This window comes from Elgaria multicarinata, chromosome 5 (genome assembly GCF_023053635.1).
Source record: "Elgaria multicarinata webbii isolate HBS135686 ecotype San Diego chromosome 5, rElgMul1.1.pri, whole genome shotgun sequence".
Taxonomy (NCBI): domain Eukaryota; kingdom Metazoa; phylum Chordata; class Lepidosauria; order Squamata; family Anguidae; genus Elgaria; species Elgaria multicarinata.
In genome coordinates, this window is record NC_086175.1 from 55634854 (window position 1) to 55647126 (window position 12273).

At 42.1% G+C, this 12273-nt stretch overlaps 1 protein-coding gene across 1 annotated transcript in view; it reads right to left on the reverse strand.

Annotated features, from left to right (window-relative positions):
* Positions 1 to 1085: 1085 nt before the first annotated feature.
* Positions 1086 to 12273, reverse strand: part of GEMIN8 (gem nuclear organelle associated protein 8) — a 39821-nt gene continuing 28633 nt past the window's right edge. The window contains exon 4 of the mRNA XM_063126396.1: positions 1086 to 1983. Within this exon, the coding sequence (XP_062982466.1) occupies positions 1727 to 1983 (257 nt within the window). The 3' untranslated portion in view covers positions 1086 to 1726. The remainder of the gene's footprint in view (positions 1984 to 12273) is intronic.

Consider the following 12273-nt stretch of genomic DNA (forward strand, 5'->3'; position numbering starts at 1 on the left):
TTAATTTGGACAGAAAATCAAGTTTTTTGATTGGGACAGGTTGGAGGAGTCATGCAAGCTCCACTGACCAGCTCATTTTCGGTTCCTGTATAAAGTGATGAATCCCCATTACACAAGCGGTGGGTCCTGCTGGCATGTGGGCAGCGTTGGATACTGCCAATTGTAGTCGTCTCTTTCCACAGAAGATTTAATTAGGGTGCAATCCTATCTATATTTAGGCAAAACAACAACAACCCTCCTTCTGTTCCCAGCATTCCCCAGCCACCTGGGGAATTGAAGGACTTTTTTCTGTCTAAATATGAATAGGTGTAAGGCACTTTCACAACAGAACATCAAAACTTTGCCGTATACTCTTTCCACTCATTATTTACATTTCCTTTGCCATGACCAAAGACGACGCGGCTGCAGCAACAGCCTTCCCTTTTAACAATGCAGCTGTTCCTGTGACTTGATCCTGTAGTAAATTCATCATGCGGTGCTTATAGCAGACTCTTGTTGCTGTGGAACTATAATCAAGTCACAAATTCAGTTTTGACTTTTGGCACCCAAACAGCAGGTAACTGTGCCATAATGAAAAGGCAGGATTCCAGGCTTACTGTGAACGAATGGTATATGCTAACAAGCAAGGTCTGTTTGTATGTGCTTCACTCCTCCCTTCGTGTGAGCAGGTAAAAATAACCAGAGAGTGATAGCTTCATCATCACAGCTGAACCCAAGATCGTGGCTTGTTTCTCCCAAACAACTCAATACTCTTGACTAGTGGTCATCAACCACACAAATCTGTTTTGAGCTCCCCTCCCCTTTTAAAAAAGAAATATTATTATTTAAGGTTAAACTAAATGTGATGTTTGTCACATAATTTCATCCTGTACAGCTGTTCTTCCTTTAAAAAATAGCTGATGGGGAGTGGGCTGAGCAGGATCAGGAACGTGGCACTCCACTTTGCCTCCACTGCAGACCACTGAATGGAATCAGCTTCTATTTGCAGGACCAAACCACGTGACAGATGTCTTGTCTGGTTTGGCCCTTAAATGGTTTTGCTTCCTGATCAGGAAGCCATTTTGTATTGAGTCGAAATACACAGCTTAATCTCATAAATGTTTATTACCCAGTTGTGTAGAAAAGACAAACCAACCAACATGAATGGAAAATACTTTTTACATGTTTGCTTCTGAATTGAAACCTTACAGGCTAGGTTTCTGCCTGTTTGAGGAAGAACTCAAATAACTATGCTACAGTAGGCTCAACAACTACTTCAGCTACCTCTAGAATATCAGTACCTGTGGCAAAAAAGAAAAAAGGTAGTCACAAATCTGTGTCAAAACTAGTATATCACTAACAACTAAAAAAATAATTTTCTACCAGGACATGCTACAATTGGGTAGTCTTTAACCTTTTTCCTAGCACAACTAAGTGAAAACAAATGCTACTTCATTTCCTGCACGACCGAGGCCAGCCAAAATGAAATTAGTTGAAATATATTTTAAAAGAGAATTTTTCCTATCCCCTGCAATACAAATGACCAATTCAGCTCTTCCTGTTGAGCTGGAATGGACTCTGGAAACTGGCAGACACATTCAAAAGCAGCGTTGGAAAGGGGAAAGGAAAATAAAAAAGGGCCTTTTTGCTGACTCTTGATCCATTCACTTAAATCCTTCTGCTTGGTTGAGCATCAAGATATGCAACTCTGAGTCTCTTAAAAGGGAGACACACAGGCAGACACAGCTCAGAGTTTTAGGGGAATAATGGGCCAGTACTTGGGCTGCTTTTTATCACAGTTCCTATCAAAGCCGAGCTGCATGGTGGTCTCCATAGCTTGGATTTTGTTGGCGCCCGCACCGTAGAGTTTCTTCATTTCAGCCATTCTCCTCTCACCAGGCTTCTCAGATGGGGGCTGTGCGGATCGGCTTGTTGATTGGTGAAGGTCATGGTCAGCTTCAACGTACATGCCTTGGTGTTCCTCCTCAAGCTGTTGCTGTTTTCCTAAGTAAAATACAATATACCTCATGAATTGTTCTTCAGTTAGGCCAGCCACATATATTAATTTAAAGATGGGCATATATACTCGTGCCATACCCTCCAAAATCTCCCACATTTTCCCAACTATTCTCATTTAATTTGAAAAAAACAAACACCAATTTGCTTTCAAAAAGAAATTCAAAGGAGAAGAACATTTCAGAGAAATTCTCATGGGATGCATTCAGGGTGGCTGTGCTAACCTTACTTATGAGGTGGCCAAGGATTGTGTACAGGAGTCCTGTCTTTTACTGTATACTCATCTTTCCTGTAACCTCCTTGGCTTCCTGCATTTCAATTAAAGTCCAAGGGAAGACATTATGCGGCCATTCCTCCCACAGGACTTTTTCAGATCACGAAGTGCAGGCAGTCTGGAAGGCTGCACAGCAATGGACATGTGTGTAATAGAAAGATAAACACACAGAACACCCTTGGCCATCTTGCAGTGATTAGGTAAGCTCAAAAAACATTACCAAATTAAATTTAAAATAAATTATGAAATGTCCTGAGAATGTGGCAAAAAAATAATAAAAAAATGGAAGCCTCTTTAAATGGGGGAAGAACATTTTCAGGAAATTGGAGGACAAATTTTGGCACAGCACTAGCTGAACCTCTTTCCTGGAGCTGGACACAACACAACCCCCCACCCCCAGCTGCATTTTGGAAGATGCAAAAGGTGGGGTTGGCTGTCAACACTGTTGATTGTGTTGCCCCTTGCAGCGGCAGTGCAAAAAACAAAAATGTATGAAAAAAGAAAGCAGCAGTTGATGGCCCCAGGGAGAGGTTTCATCTCTCTAATGAATGTAATGTGCCAAGGGTTAAAAGATGGCTTCTCTGCCAAAGGGTGGCTACAAGTGGCTATATACTAGATTTGCATTCCTTAATGGTGGGCATCATGTCCTAGCAGACAAAGGGGAAAGCTTTCAACCAATAGAGCATCGAATGTAACCTATGGCTCATTGAGATTGTGCACCTTAACTTGAAAAATGAATGTAACTTAACTTGCTAATCCAGAACTGACCAATAGAAGGGTTAGAAAGAGACTAACACCCTCTTGCAGTCAGGGCCTATATATACTGTGAGATTTGTTTGTTCTGGGTGCCTCCATCTTGTGGAACCGGAGAGCACCCCCATAGTGCAGTATCGGAAGTAAATGGATTAAGTGTATTCGCCAGCCTCGTGTGTTTGATTGGCTATTAATGCGCCGGGGAAGTGGGCCTTTAAATCCCTGGATAAGGGACAACACTATGCTACAACTCCTGCCAATGGAGAGCCCAACTTGTGAAGAGGGAAGCACACGCACAGCCTTCACCCTTAAGAGGGAGGGAGGAAAGGGAAGCACTCTGTGCATGCCCAGAAACAGGCTTGATGAAGGGGGGCAAGTGCCTGGCCCTTCAGTATAGGCTCCTGATGGAGCACTTCATGGGTGAGAAGTGTGGGCTGTGGCAGTCCCAGCAGGACTTGGCCGGAGTTGTGCTTGTCCACTGACAGCCGCTTACCTCTCCTCCTTGGCGATGTTACTCCATGATGCTCTGTCAAGGAGCAGCATCAGCCATGAGAGGAGGAAAGCACCTTTCAGAGGATACGGGCACCTGAGGGCTGCCAAAGGAATGCTGGGAGGTGTAGTACTGGCATCACTATCTCTCAGTCCGAACTCGGACCCCACTAACTGACTTTCCCCAACTGCCACTAACTCTGCCCACCATTCCATTCTAGCCTTAGCTGTCAATCATTCCTCCATTCACTTTTCTGTTTCAATAGCCTTGGGTGGGAAGATTTATCAGGCTGTGGCAGTCATCATCTGGAAGTGGCTCGCCATCATGGGTCTGAAGGGAGAGCATCTGGGTTGGCTGCCTCAGTTACTAGGCCCCATTGGGAGCAGAAGGGAAGGAGATTACAGCACTGAGCAAAAAGCATGCTGGGAGTTGTAGTTTTTGTTTTTTGTAGGGACAAGGAAAATCATGACAACAACTTCAAGACGGCCCTGGCCAAGCATTGAGGGAGAGAGAGAGAGAGAGAGAAAAGAAACTAATTTAATTTGTTTTAAAGTTACCTCACAGGCCTTGCAGGGTTGTCATGAAGGTAAGAGAGGGGGGAAATGAATTTAATTTGTTTAAAGGTTAACTCACAGCCCTAGCACCGGCCTGCTACTTTAAAATGGTAGATCCGCTTCCCTACTATATGTTATTCAGATATCTGGGTAATGCTGGGTATATTTTGAAAACATATTTTTAGGTTTGCATCTTTTTAGCTGGTAGAAAGGGTGTTGTGTGTCCTGATTGTTTTTGAAGTTTAGATGGCTGCTCTGGCCAAGACTTGATGGGAGGTGTAGGCTTTTCAGGTAAAACAAAAAATGTGGTTTATCATAAAGCTCTAATTTAAAATACAGTTCTTATTAACACAATTTCCCATTTATTCTAACAAAACAATTTACTAACTCAACCAAATTAAGAAAAACAACCAACCTATAGATGAATAAGTTGCATAGAAAGTTATTATCTATCAAATAAATGTTATAAACATTATTCACGGACCCGAGCAACACCGAGCGTATCAGCTAGTATACCTATAAAACAAATAGGATATTCAAAAACAACTTCAGCCTTGCAAGGATTCTGGATCTTGTTACAAGAAGCTTGAAGCATACTGTCATATAAGGGACCATATTACACCCATCTTACAACAGCTGCACTGGACACAGTTCAAAGTCCTGGTGGTGATCTTTAAGGCCAAAATGGCTTGGATTGGCCCCAGGATATCTCGGAGACTGTCTTCTTCCATACCAGTCTGCCTGCCCCCACAACATCTGCTGAAAAGGTTCTGCTTCGTGCCTGGATTGTGGTGGAGGCACAGCTGGTTGGGACATGGAGAGGGCAATTTCTGCGGTCTAGATTTTGGAACTCTTTACCTTAGGAAGGTCTGTTTGCCCCGATCCCTGCTGCTTTTCACTGTCGGGCAAAGACTTTAAAAAAAAATCTGGCAGACATTTGAGCTTCTTTTGTGGCTGCCCCTCTGGTTTTTAGATCTGCCCCACCTGTTTCTGCTTTTAAGTTGTTGATCGTTTAGTTTCGGTTGGATGTTATTATTTTTTAAAAATCTGTAAGCCGCCCTGAACATTAGGATATAAATATGTTTAATAAATTTAAACAATAGCTCTTGTGTAAATTACGCAGGGGCGTGGGCGAGGGATATAACAACAGGAATTGAAGGAAGGATGTAAAGATGCATTCCTATTGTAAAAGCTCGAGAAAAAAGCGAGAACAAACGAATAAAGCAGACTTTGCATTGGAAAACAGACATATCATATATGCACGAAAGCTAAATTAAACTTGGTCTCCTACCATAAAATGGAACAGGCCTAAATTGTTTTGCAGCTGTGGTGATGAAATGATAAAACAGGACAATGTAACTTTAGCCGAACTTCTGCCAATGAAAACTGCTGACATTTTCCAGGGGAAGCGAGAGGACAAGCCTCGGCCTGCCACACATGCCCAAGCTAAACTCATCTTGTGAAACACAGCTGTTAGCAATGTGTTTACAGATCTTTGCCAAATTTACACACCACTGAATGCTTGCACAGACACACTCATTATTTTTCCTATTAAACACCATCCGAAGCAGCAGCGGCGTCGGCGTGATATAGCATTAAATGCGAGTGACTAGTATTCAGGCGGATATACGCAGGGTCCTCGCTGCTTGAATGACTTTAATTTCTGGTTCACACTGTTAAAATGTTGAGCTTTGCTCACTCACGGAAACACATTGCGGCCAAATCTTATCTGCCAGTTTAAAAAGTGAATCATTTGGATTCACATGTCGTTCTCATTCTGCATCGCTAGTTGAATGCTAACTTTGAAAAAGGATGGCATTTAGAAGACGACTACTAGAATTATAAAAGTTGTCACACTGGAAGACCCTGGAGAAAAAAAAAGTCAGACCAGCCAAGAATGTTTCCGACATAACTTTTAAAGAGTATATACACATTTTAAGAGCCCCAGTCTTACGTCTCTATGCATACATCACTTACAAGTTACATACCACTCCCTTTTACTGGCTCATGCTATTTTTCCAAATGTGTGTCTTTGCAGGAAAGAGCAAAATGTGTAGACCTCTCCTTAAGCAATAGCTGTGTGCATCTAAAGTCACATCGGAAACAGCCGAGCTTTGTTCTTGCTTACCATCTCCAACAGTGTATGGGGAAGATTATCATCCAAGAGTGGAGTCTTTAATTTTATTTATTTTATTTGGAACGTTTTTTACTCTGCTATTCAGCCCGGAAGCTCTTAGAATGACTAACAATAGACTACAAAGTACAAAAAAACGGCGTAAGTCAGAGCAGCTTCCAGAATATGCTAGCGACAGCTAAGTCAACATACAATCTAAAAGTAACACATATAAGAGGCTTGGGCACATGAAAAAGGTCTTCACCTGGTGCCAAAAAGGTATCAAAACGCATGCTCAAACAAAGCGTCCTTGGGGACAGAAGTCCAAAGTCAGAGTGCTACATCTGAGAAGGCGCTATCCTGGGTTATCATCTGTCTCACCTCCAAAAGTGAAATGGGTTAGAAGAGGGCATCAAATAATAATTTCTTTACGGCAGGCACAGGGAACTTCCATTCTGTGTGCCAGCTACTATCTGTGGGGTTCCCCATCTGACCTGCTAGCTTCTTCCCCAGGACCCATCCCTCTCGATAGGAAGGGAAAAGCTTTTCTTTCCGATAAGCAACTGATCGGAAATAAAAGCTTTCCCCTGCTGAGCACTGAAAAAGTCTCCCTGTCTCAAAGCTCAGCAGAGAAAGGCTCTCATCTCCGATGAGCAGCTGATCAGAGATAACAGCTTTTCTCTGCTAAGGAAAAGGGACAGGGCCTGGGGAGGAAGCTGCTGACCCATTCAGACGTCAAACTGGCAAGAACAATTTGGCTCCACCCACTTTGCCTTTGGCCCAGCCCATAGATGAAATTTATCTCCTGAAGACCTTTCCCAGATTGGAATTTTGCCCTTGTAATGAAAGAGATTCCACGACACTGTTTTAAGGGGTTGAGACAAACCCTCATGCATTCAAAGAATGAGTGATGGAGATAGTGAGCTACGTGCGTTAGTCTTAGTCCTAGCTCCAGTGCACCCGGTTGCCATGCCCCCTGTACATGGTATGTGAGAAGGGGCTCAATGCACACATCAAGGTACATGTGTAGCAATCCTCAACACAAGGGGGGGCAAGTTCTACTCTACTCAGGACCCCCCCCCCTCTCATGTGGAGGATCTTGATGTAGATCCCGTGTGCCAAATGGCTACTGAATGTGTAAGGTGGGTTTTGTCTGAGGCTCTGAATTTCAGAGCAGGTTTATGCAGGAGAAGACAGACCTAGTAGCCCAGTTATAGGGCATTTAGAGTTGTTTAAAAATAGAACCAATACTTTGAATTGTGTCCAGAAAGAGACCAGGAGCCAACCCAGCTTTTATTTTTTTTAAAAAAGGAGACATGTTCCAATTGCCCAATACCACTTCACACTCTAGCTGCTATATTCTGCACAACTAAAGTTTCTCGGCAGTTTTCAAAGAAGTATTAGCAAGGAATAGACTAAACTCTGAATGTTTTCTGCAAGTTTTAAAACAGGGGCAGGCAACTTGTAGACCAACACATCAGGAGGGCGACAACTCCCATGAACCCTCACCACTGGCTGGCTAGGGCTGATGAGGGTTGCAGACCAAATCATCTGGGGTGGGGGTACAGGTTACCCATCCCTATTTGTAAAGAACAAATAGGCAATAATGTCTGCAGGCTGAATTTTATTAGGTTTTCTCTATGCATTCCTACGTTCTGCAAATAAAACTGTGGAGGGTAACAATCTACAATGTATTCAAGGACAGAAATGCTGTTCCCCACCGCGATATGCCACAGAAAAGGCTGGGGAATAAAAAGTGGGTAAGAAAATCCCTACCTTCCAAGACTACAGAAGATTCTATACCAGGGGGAAGCAACCTGGTGCCATCCAGATGTTTTGGACTTCCAACTCCCATCAGCCCCAGTCAGCATGGTCAATGACCAGGAGTGCTGAGAGTTTAGATGAAAACATCTGGAAGGCACTAGTTTGGGGGAAGCTGTTTTAGAGTGTTCAATAATTTTACATACATAGAGCAACTTCCAACACCATCTCTTGCACAATGGGACTTCCCCTTCCTCTCCTCCCATCTGCATCCCATGTGTGCCCCTAAATCTGCTCCCCACCCACAAGCGCGGATTTGGGGAACACATGGGAGGCAGCACAGGGGGAATACATTTTGCCGCAGTGTCCATTTTGCTGGTGGATGGACACAATTGCAGACAGCCCCAAATCTTGTAGTTCTAATATTCCTGTAAGATAATACTAACCAACTATCCCCATACTGCTGATGGAGGGATCAAGGCAGAGAGCGTATGGTTTGCGTAAGATCACCCAGTGAGTTTATGGCAGTTAAGAGATTTTAATCAAGCAGTTCCTAATTTGTAGTTCAATCTTGCAACCATCACCCTTACCTTCCAACAGAATTTCAGAAGGTAGTCAGAGGTAAGCCACTGATACAGTACCCCTAGTAGGTACTGTTTGGCCTACCACTCCTGTGTTCACAACATGCATAGGAACTGGCAAGCAGACACAAGCACGGTCCCATTTACAGTGACTCTGTGCAATTCTGGTTAGCGCACACCCTCACTCTTCAGACTCATCCAGATGCACACCACCGAAATCATCCGTTGACTGCATGACAAAGTTAAGCATCTTGTCATATCTGTTTCAAAACACCTGCAGTATATTTTATGGCTGGAAAAACACACACTCTCTCTCTCTCTCTGTGTAGCAGCTCACTGACAATCTGTCTGGCTCACAAAACAGATTATACCTCATTCATGGAGAAGAGATATTTAAACAGTACAATCTGGAACTTTATTTTCTGGATTTCTGGGTAGCAACGCTTTCAGACAAAATCTTGTTTCCCCATTAAAAGTTGCCATCATTTCCATTGAATCAGCATAAACAAGTAGGACTGATGCTGAAGATGATGGTGGAATGGGGGGATGAAGAACCTTTAGATTTTCAATCCTCACCCCACCAATCTACTTTTCTTACTTTGTCAGGTTTTTAACACAAGCATCCATAGCCAGAAAAGGATTTCCTTCTTAATAGCTCTTGGTATAATGTGCTTAAATGAGTTTTGGATGGCTGAATGCTTTTTTGTGCCAGACCAAGTTCACAGTCTAGACAACTCAGAGGTAAAAATGTGTATCATAGTAAAGGCACAAGACTTTAACAGCCTATGGCTGCCATGGTTTTATTTATACTTATTTATTTTATCTAGTTTTACATTGTTTACTTTTGTATTAACTGTTATTATTTAACAGTAGATGGACCAGACCAAGGGTCCATCTACTACAGTGTTCTGTTCACACAGTGGGCAACCAGCTGCCCATGGGAAACCCACAAGCAGGCCCTGAGTGCAACAACACTCTCCTGCCCATGTTTCCCAGCAGTTGGTTGTAGCATTTTATATTTTAGCAATGTTTGTAACCTGGTTTGAGGGCTTTAAGAAAGGTGTAAACCTTTCATATGGAAGTGTGTGTTAAGTACTTTAAAAGAAATAAATCAAAATTCTGCAACAGGAACACTCAAATTACAATAGGAGCCAATGGGATTTTTTTTAAAAAAAAATCATTTCTATGTGCCATACGATTGGCAAGGGGTTCATGGCTGGGGAAGGTTGCAACCTCCCTTGTCTACTCCATGCAGCCCCCATCTGGACTGAGTCCCCACCCTTGCTTCTGAGTGAGCAAAAAACTCATAGGGAGCCACATGCTGTGGATTTAAGGTAACATGTAGTTGGACCCCAAGAAAAGCTCAAATCCACATAACTTCAGCAAATTATGGAAATTTGTGTATTTCCTTAGGTTAATGATTCCAAGTTAAGCTATGAGTTTTCAAAAACATGTTGTTACTTCCAGTATACATTGGATAAAAATAATTCAAATATTCTGGAACTCCCACTGACAACAGTTAAAGGGCTCGTGCATTCAGTAATATTCGTTTGCATTTTTTGTTGTTGAAGAAATTATTTAAAATAAAAATAGGCACAGAGATATACCATTTTTCTAATCAACAGATATGAAAATAGCTATGTAGCCATGTAGCAACTTGACAACAATCTTAAGAGTCTTGAAAATCATAACGTATACAATGACTTCATAGTCGGCCAGCGCTACAAAGCAAACAAACTAATGTTCTGCCAATGCACACAAAATGAATCAACAAACTGGAAATCAGGATTCATTAGTTTAACATTGTTCAACCTAAAGGATTATATATTCCCCAGTTCAGTTTCACTTATGGCAGATCATTGGCAACATAGAAATTAGAGCAAAGGATAACTTTGAAGCATGTAATTTCTGTCCAAGATTCCTGAACGCTGAAACACTAGAAGCAAAGAGCTCCGTCCCTATCTAATTAAGAATTATGGAACAATTTTGTTTCTAATTATGAATTGTGGAATAATTTTGTTTCTAGAAAGCATGATGAAAATTAGACATCAGGTTTAGCAGGGACAGGCCAGAGGATCTTCTCAGGGGCTACCCCCAACCTTTGGAACCCCCTTCAAATACACACCTGAAACAAATACAACATCCATGTGTAGTTAGACTTCAGTCTCTGTAAATTGGGAAAGGCTGCAGTAGGTACATTATCAATGTACTTCAATAAACTACAGATATCACTTGTGCAACATCTATGGGACAGGTTTGTTGTTGTTGTTTATTCGTTCAGTCGCTTCCGACTCTTCGTGACTTCATGGACCAGCCCACGCCAGAGCTTTCTGTCGGCTGTCGCCACCCCCAGCTCCCCCAAGGTCAAGTCTGTCACCTCCAGAATATCATCCATCCATCTTGCCCTTGGTCGGCCCCAATTCCTTTTGCCTTCCACTTTCCCTAGCATCAGCCTCTTCTCCAGGGTATCCTGTCTTCTCATTATGTGGCCAAAGTACTTCAGTTTTGCCTTTAATACCATTCCCTCAAGTGAGCAGTCTGGCTTTATTTCCTGGAGTATGGACTGGTTTGATCTTCTTGCAGTCCAAGGCACTCTCAGAATTTTCCTCCAACACCACAGTTCAAAAGCATCTATCTTCCTTCGCTCAGCCTTCCTTATGGTCCAGCTCTCGCAGCCATAGGTTACTACGGGGAATACCATTGCTTTAACTATGCGGACCTTTGTTGTCAGTGTGGTGTCTCTGCTCTTAACTATTTTATCAAGATTTGTCATTGCTCTCCTCCCAAGAAGTAAACGTCTTCTGATTTCCTGGCTGCAGTTATTCCATATCAGACAATGACCAAAACCTACTTCAAAATTGGTGCAGGATCAGGCATGGGCAGTTGCTTCTAGAAAGGATCAAGTCTACCACAATAAGATTACAGGGAGACCAGCTGACTCTGCACTGTTTCTCCTCCTCCCATAAGACTCCAATCTGTCTCAGTCAACAGCACTGTCACCAGAGAAAGCCAGCAACTACGTTTAACAAAGGATGATACTTAACACATTTTGGCATGTTTTCACACATACCGTCTGCACACATTCTATTAGCAAATCATATCGGTGTATTAAAAAAAAGTTATTAAAACCAGACACTATTAAAATATCTGCTTTTCCATTGCATCAATAATAATCTTAGCCTACATTGTAAGTTACAATTGAATTAATAAATTATCACTACAATCCTAAATATATTTACAAGGAAGTGACCAGCTTCAATGGAGCATAATCTGAAAGTAAGGACAACTGATGGACACCACTTCAATATAAACCAAAATATTGATTTTTAAAAATTCTTTGTAACCTTCCAGAGGTTAACACACTAAAATTAAAAATATACTTGCCCACTCTGTTGTGAAGCAACATTTAACCAAGTAAAATTGGGAGAATATAATGACCAACACACTTTTTTTTTTGGTAAAAGGTTCAAAATGTTCAACACACTATGTGATTGTCAAGTTAACTTTTTAAAAGTATATATACAACTGTGTTACTGCCAGGAATAGCACCTCCAGCTGTCTAGCAGTTGTCTGAGTAATTATTGGTACACACACAAAGGAGAAAATAAGTTCCACTGATCGGGATAAAGCTGGTCTCAGAAAGTTTTTTTTTAAACAAAATTAAAATTGTTTCCATGCTTCTTGGCAACACAGCAGGCTGTCCTGTCTATCAGTTTTGCAAAGGGGGCCCTTGAGAGGGTGTAATTAAAATG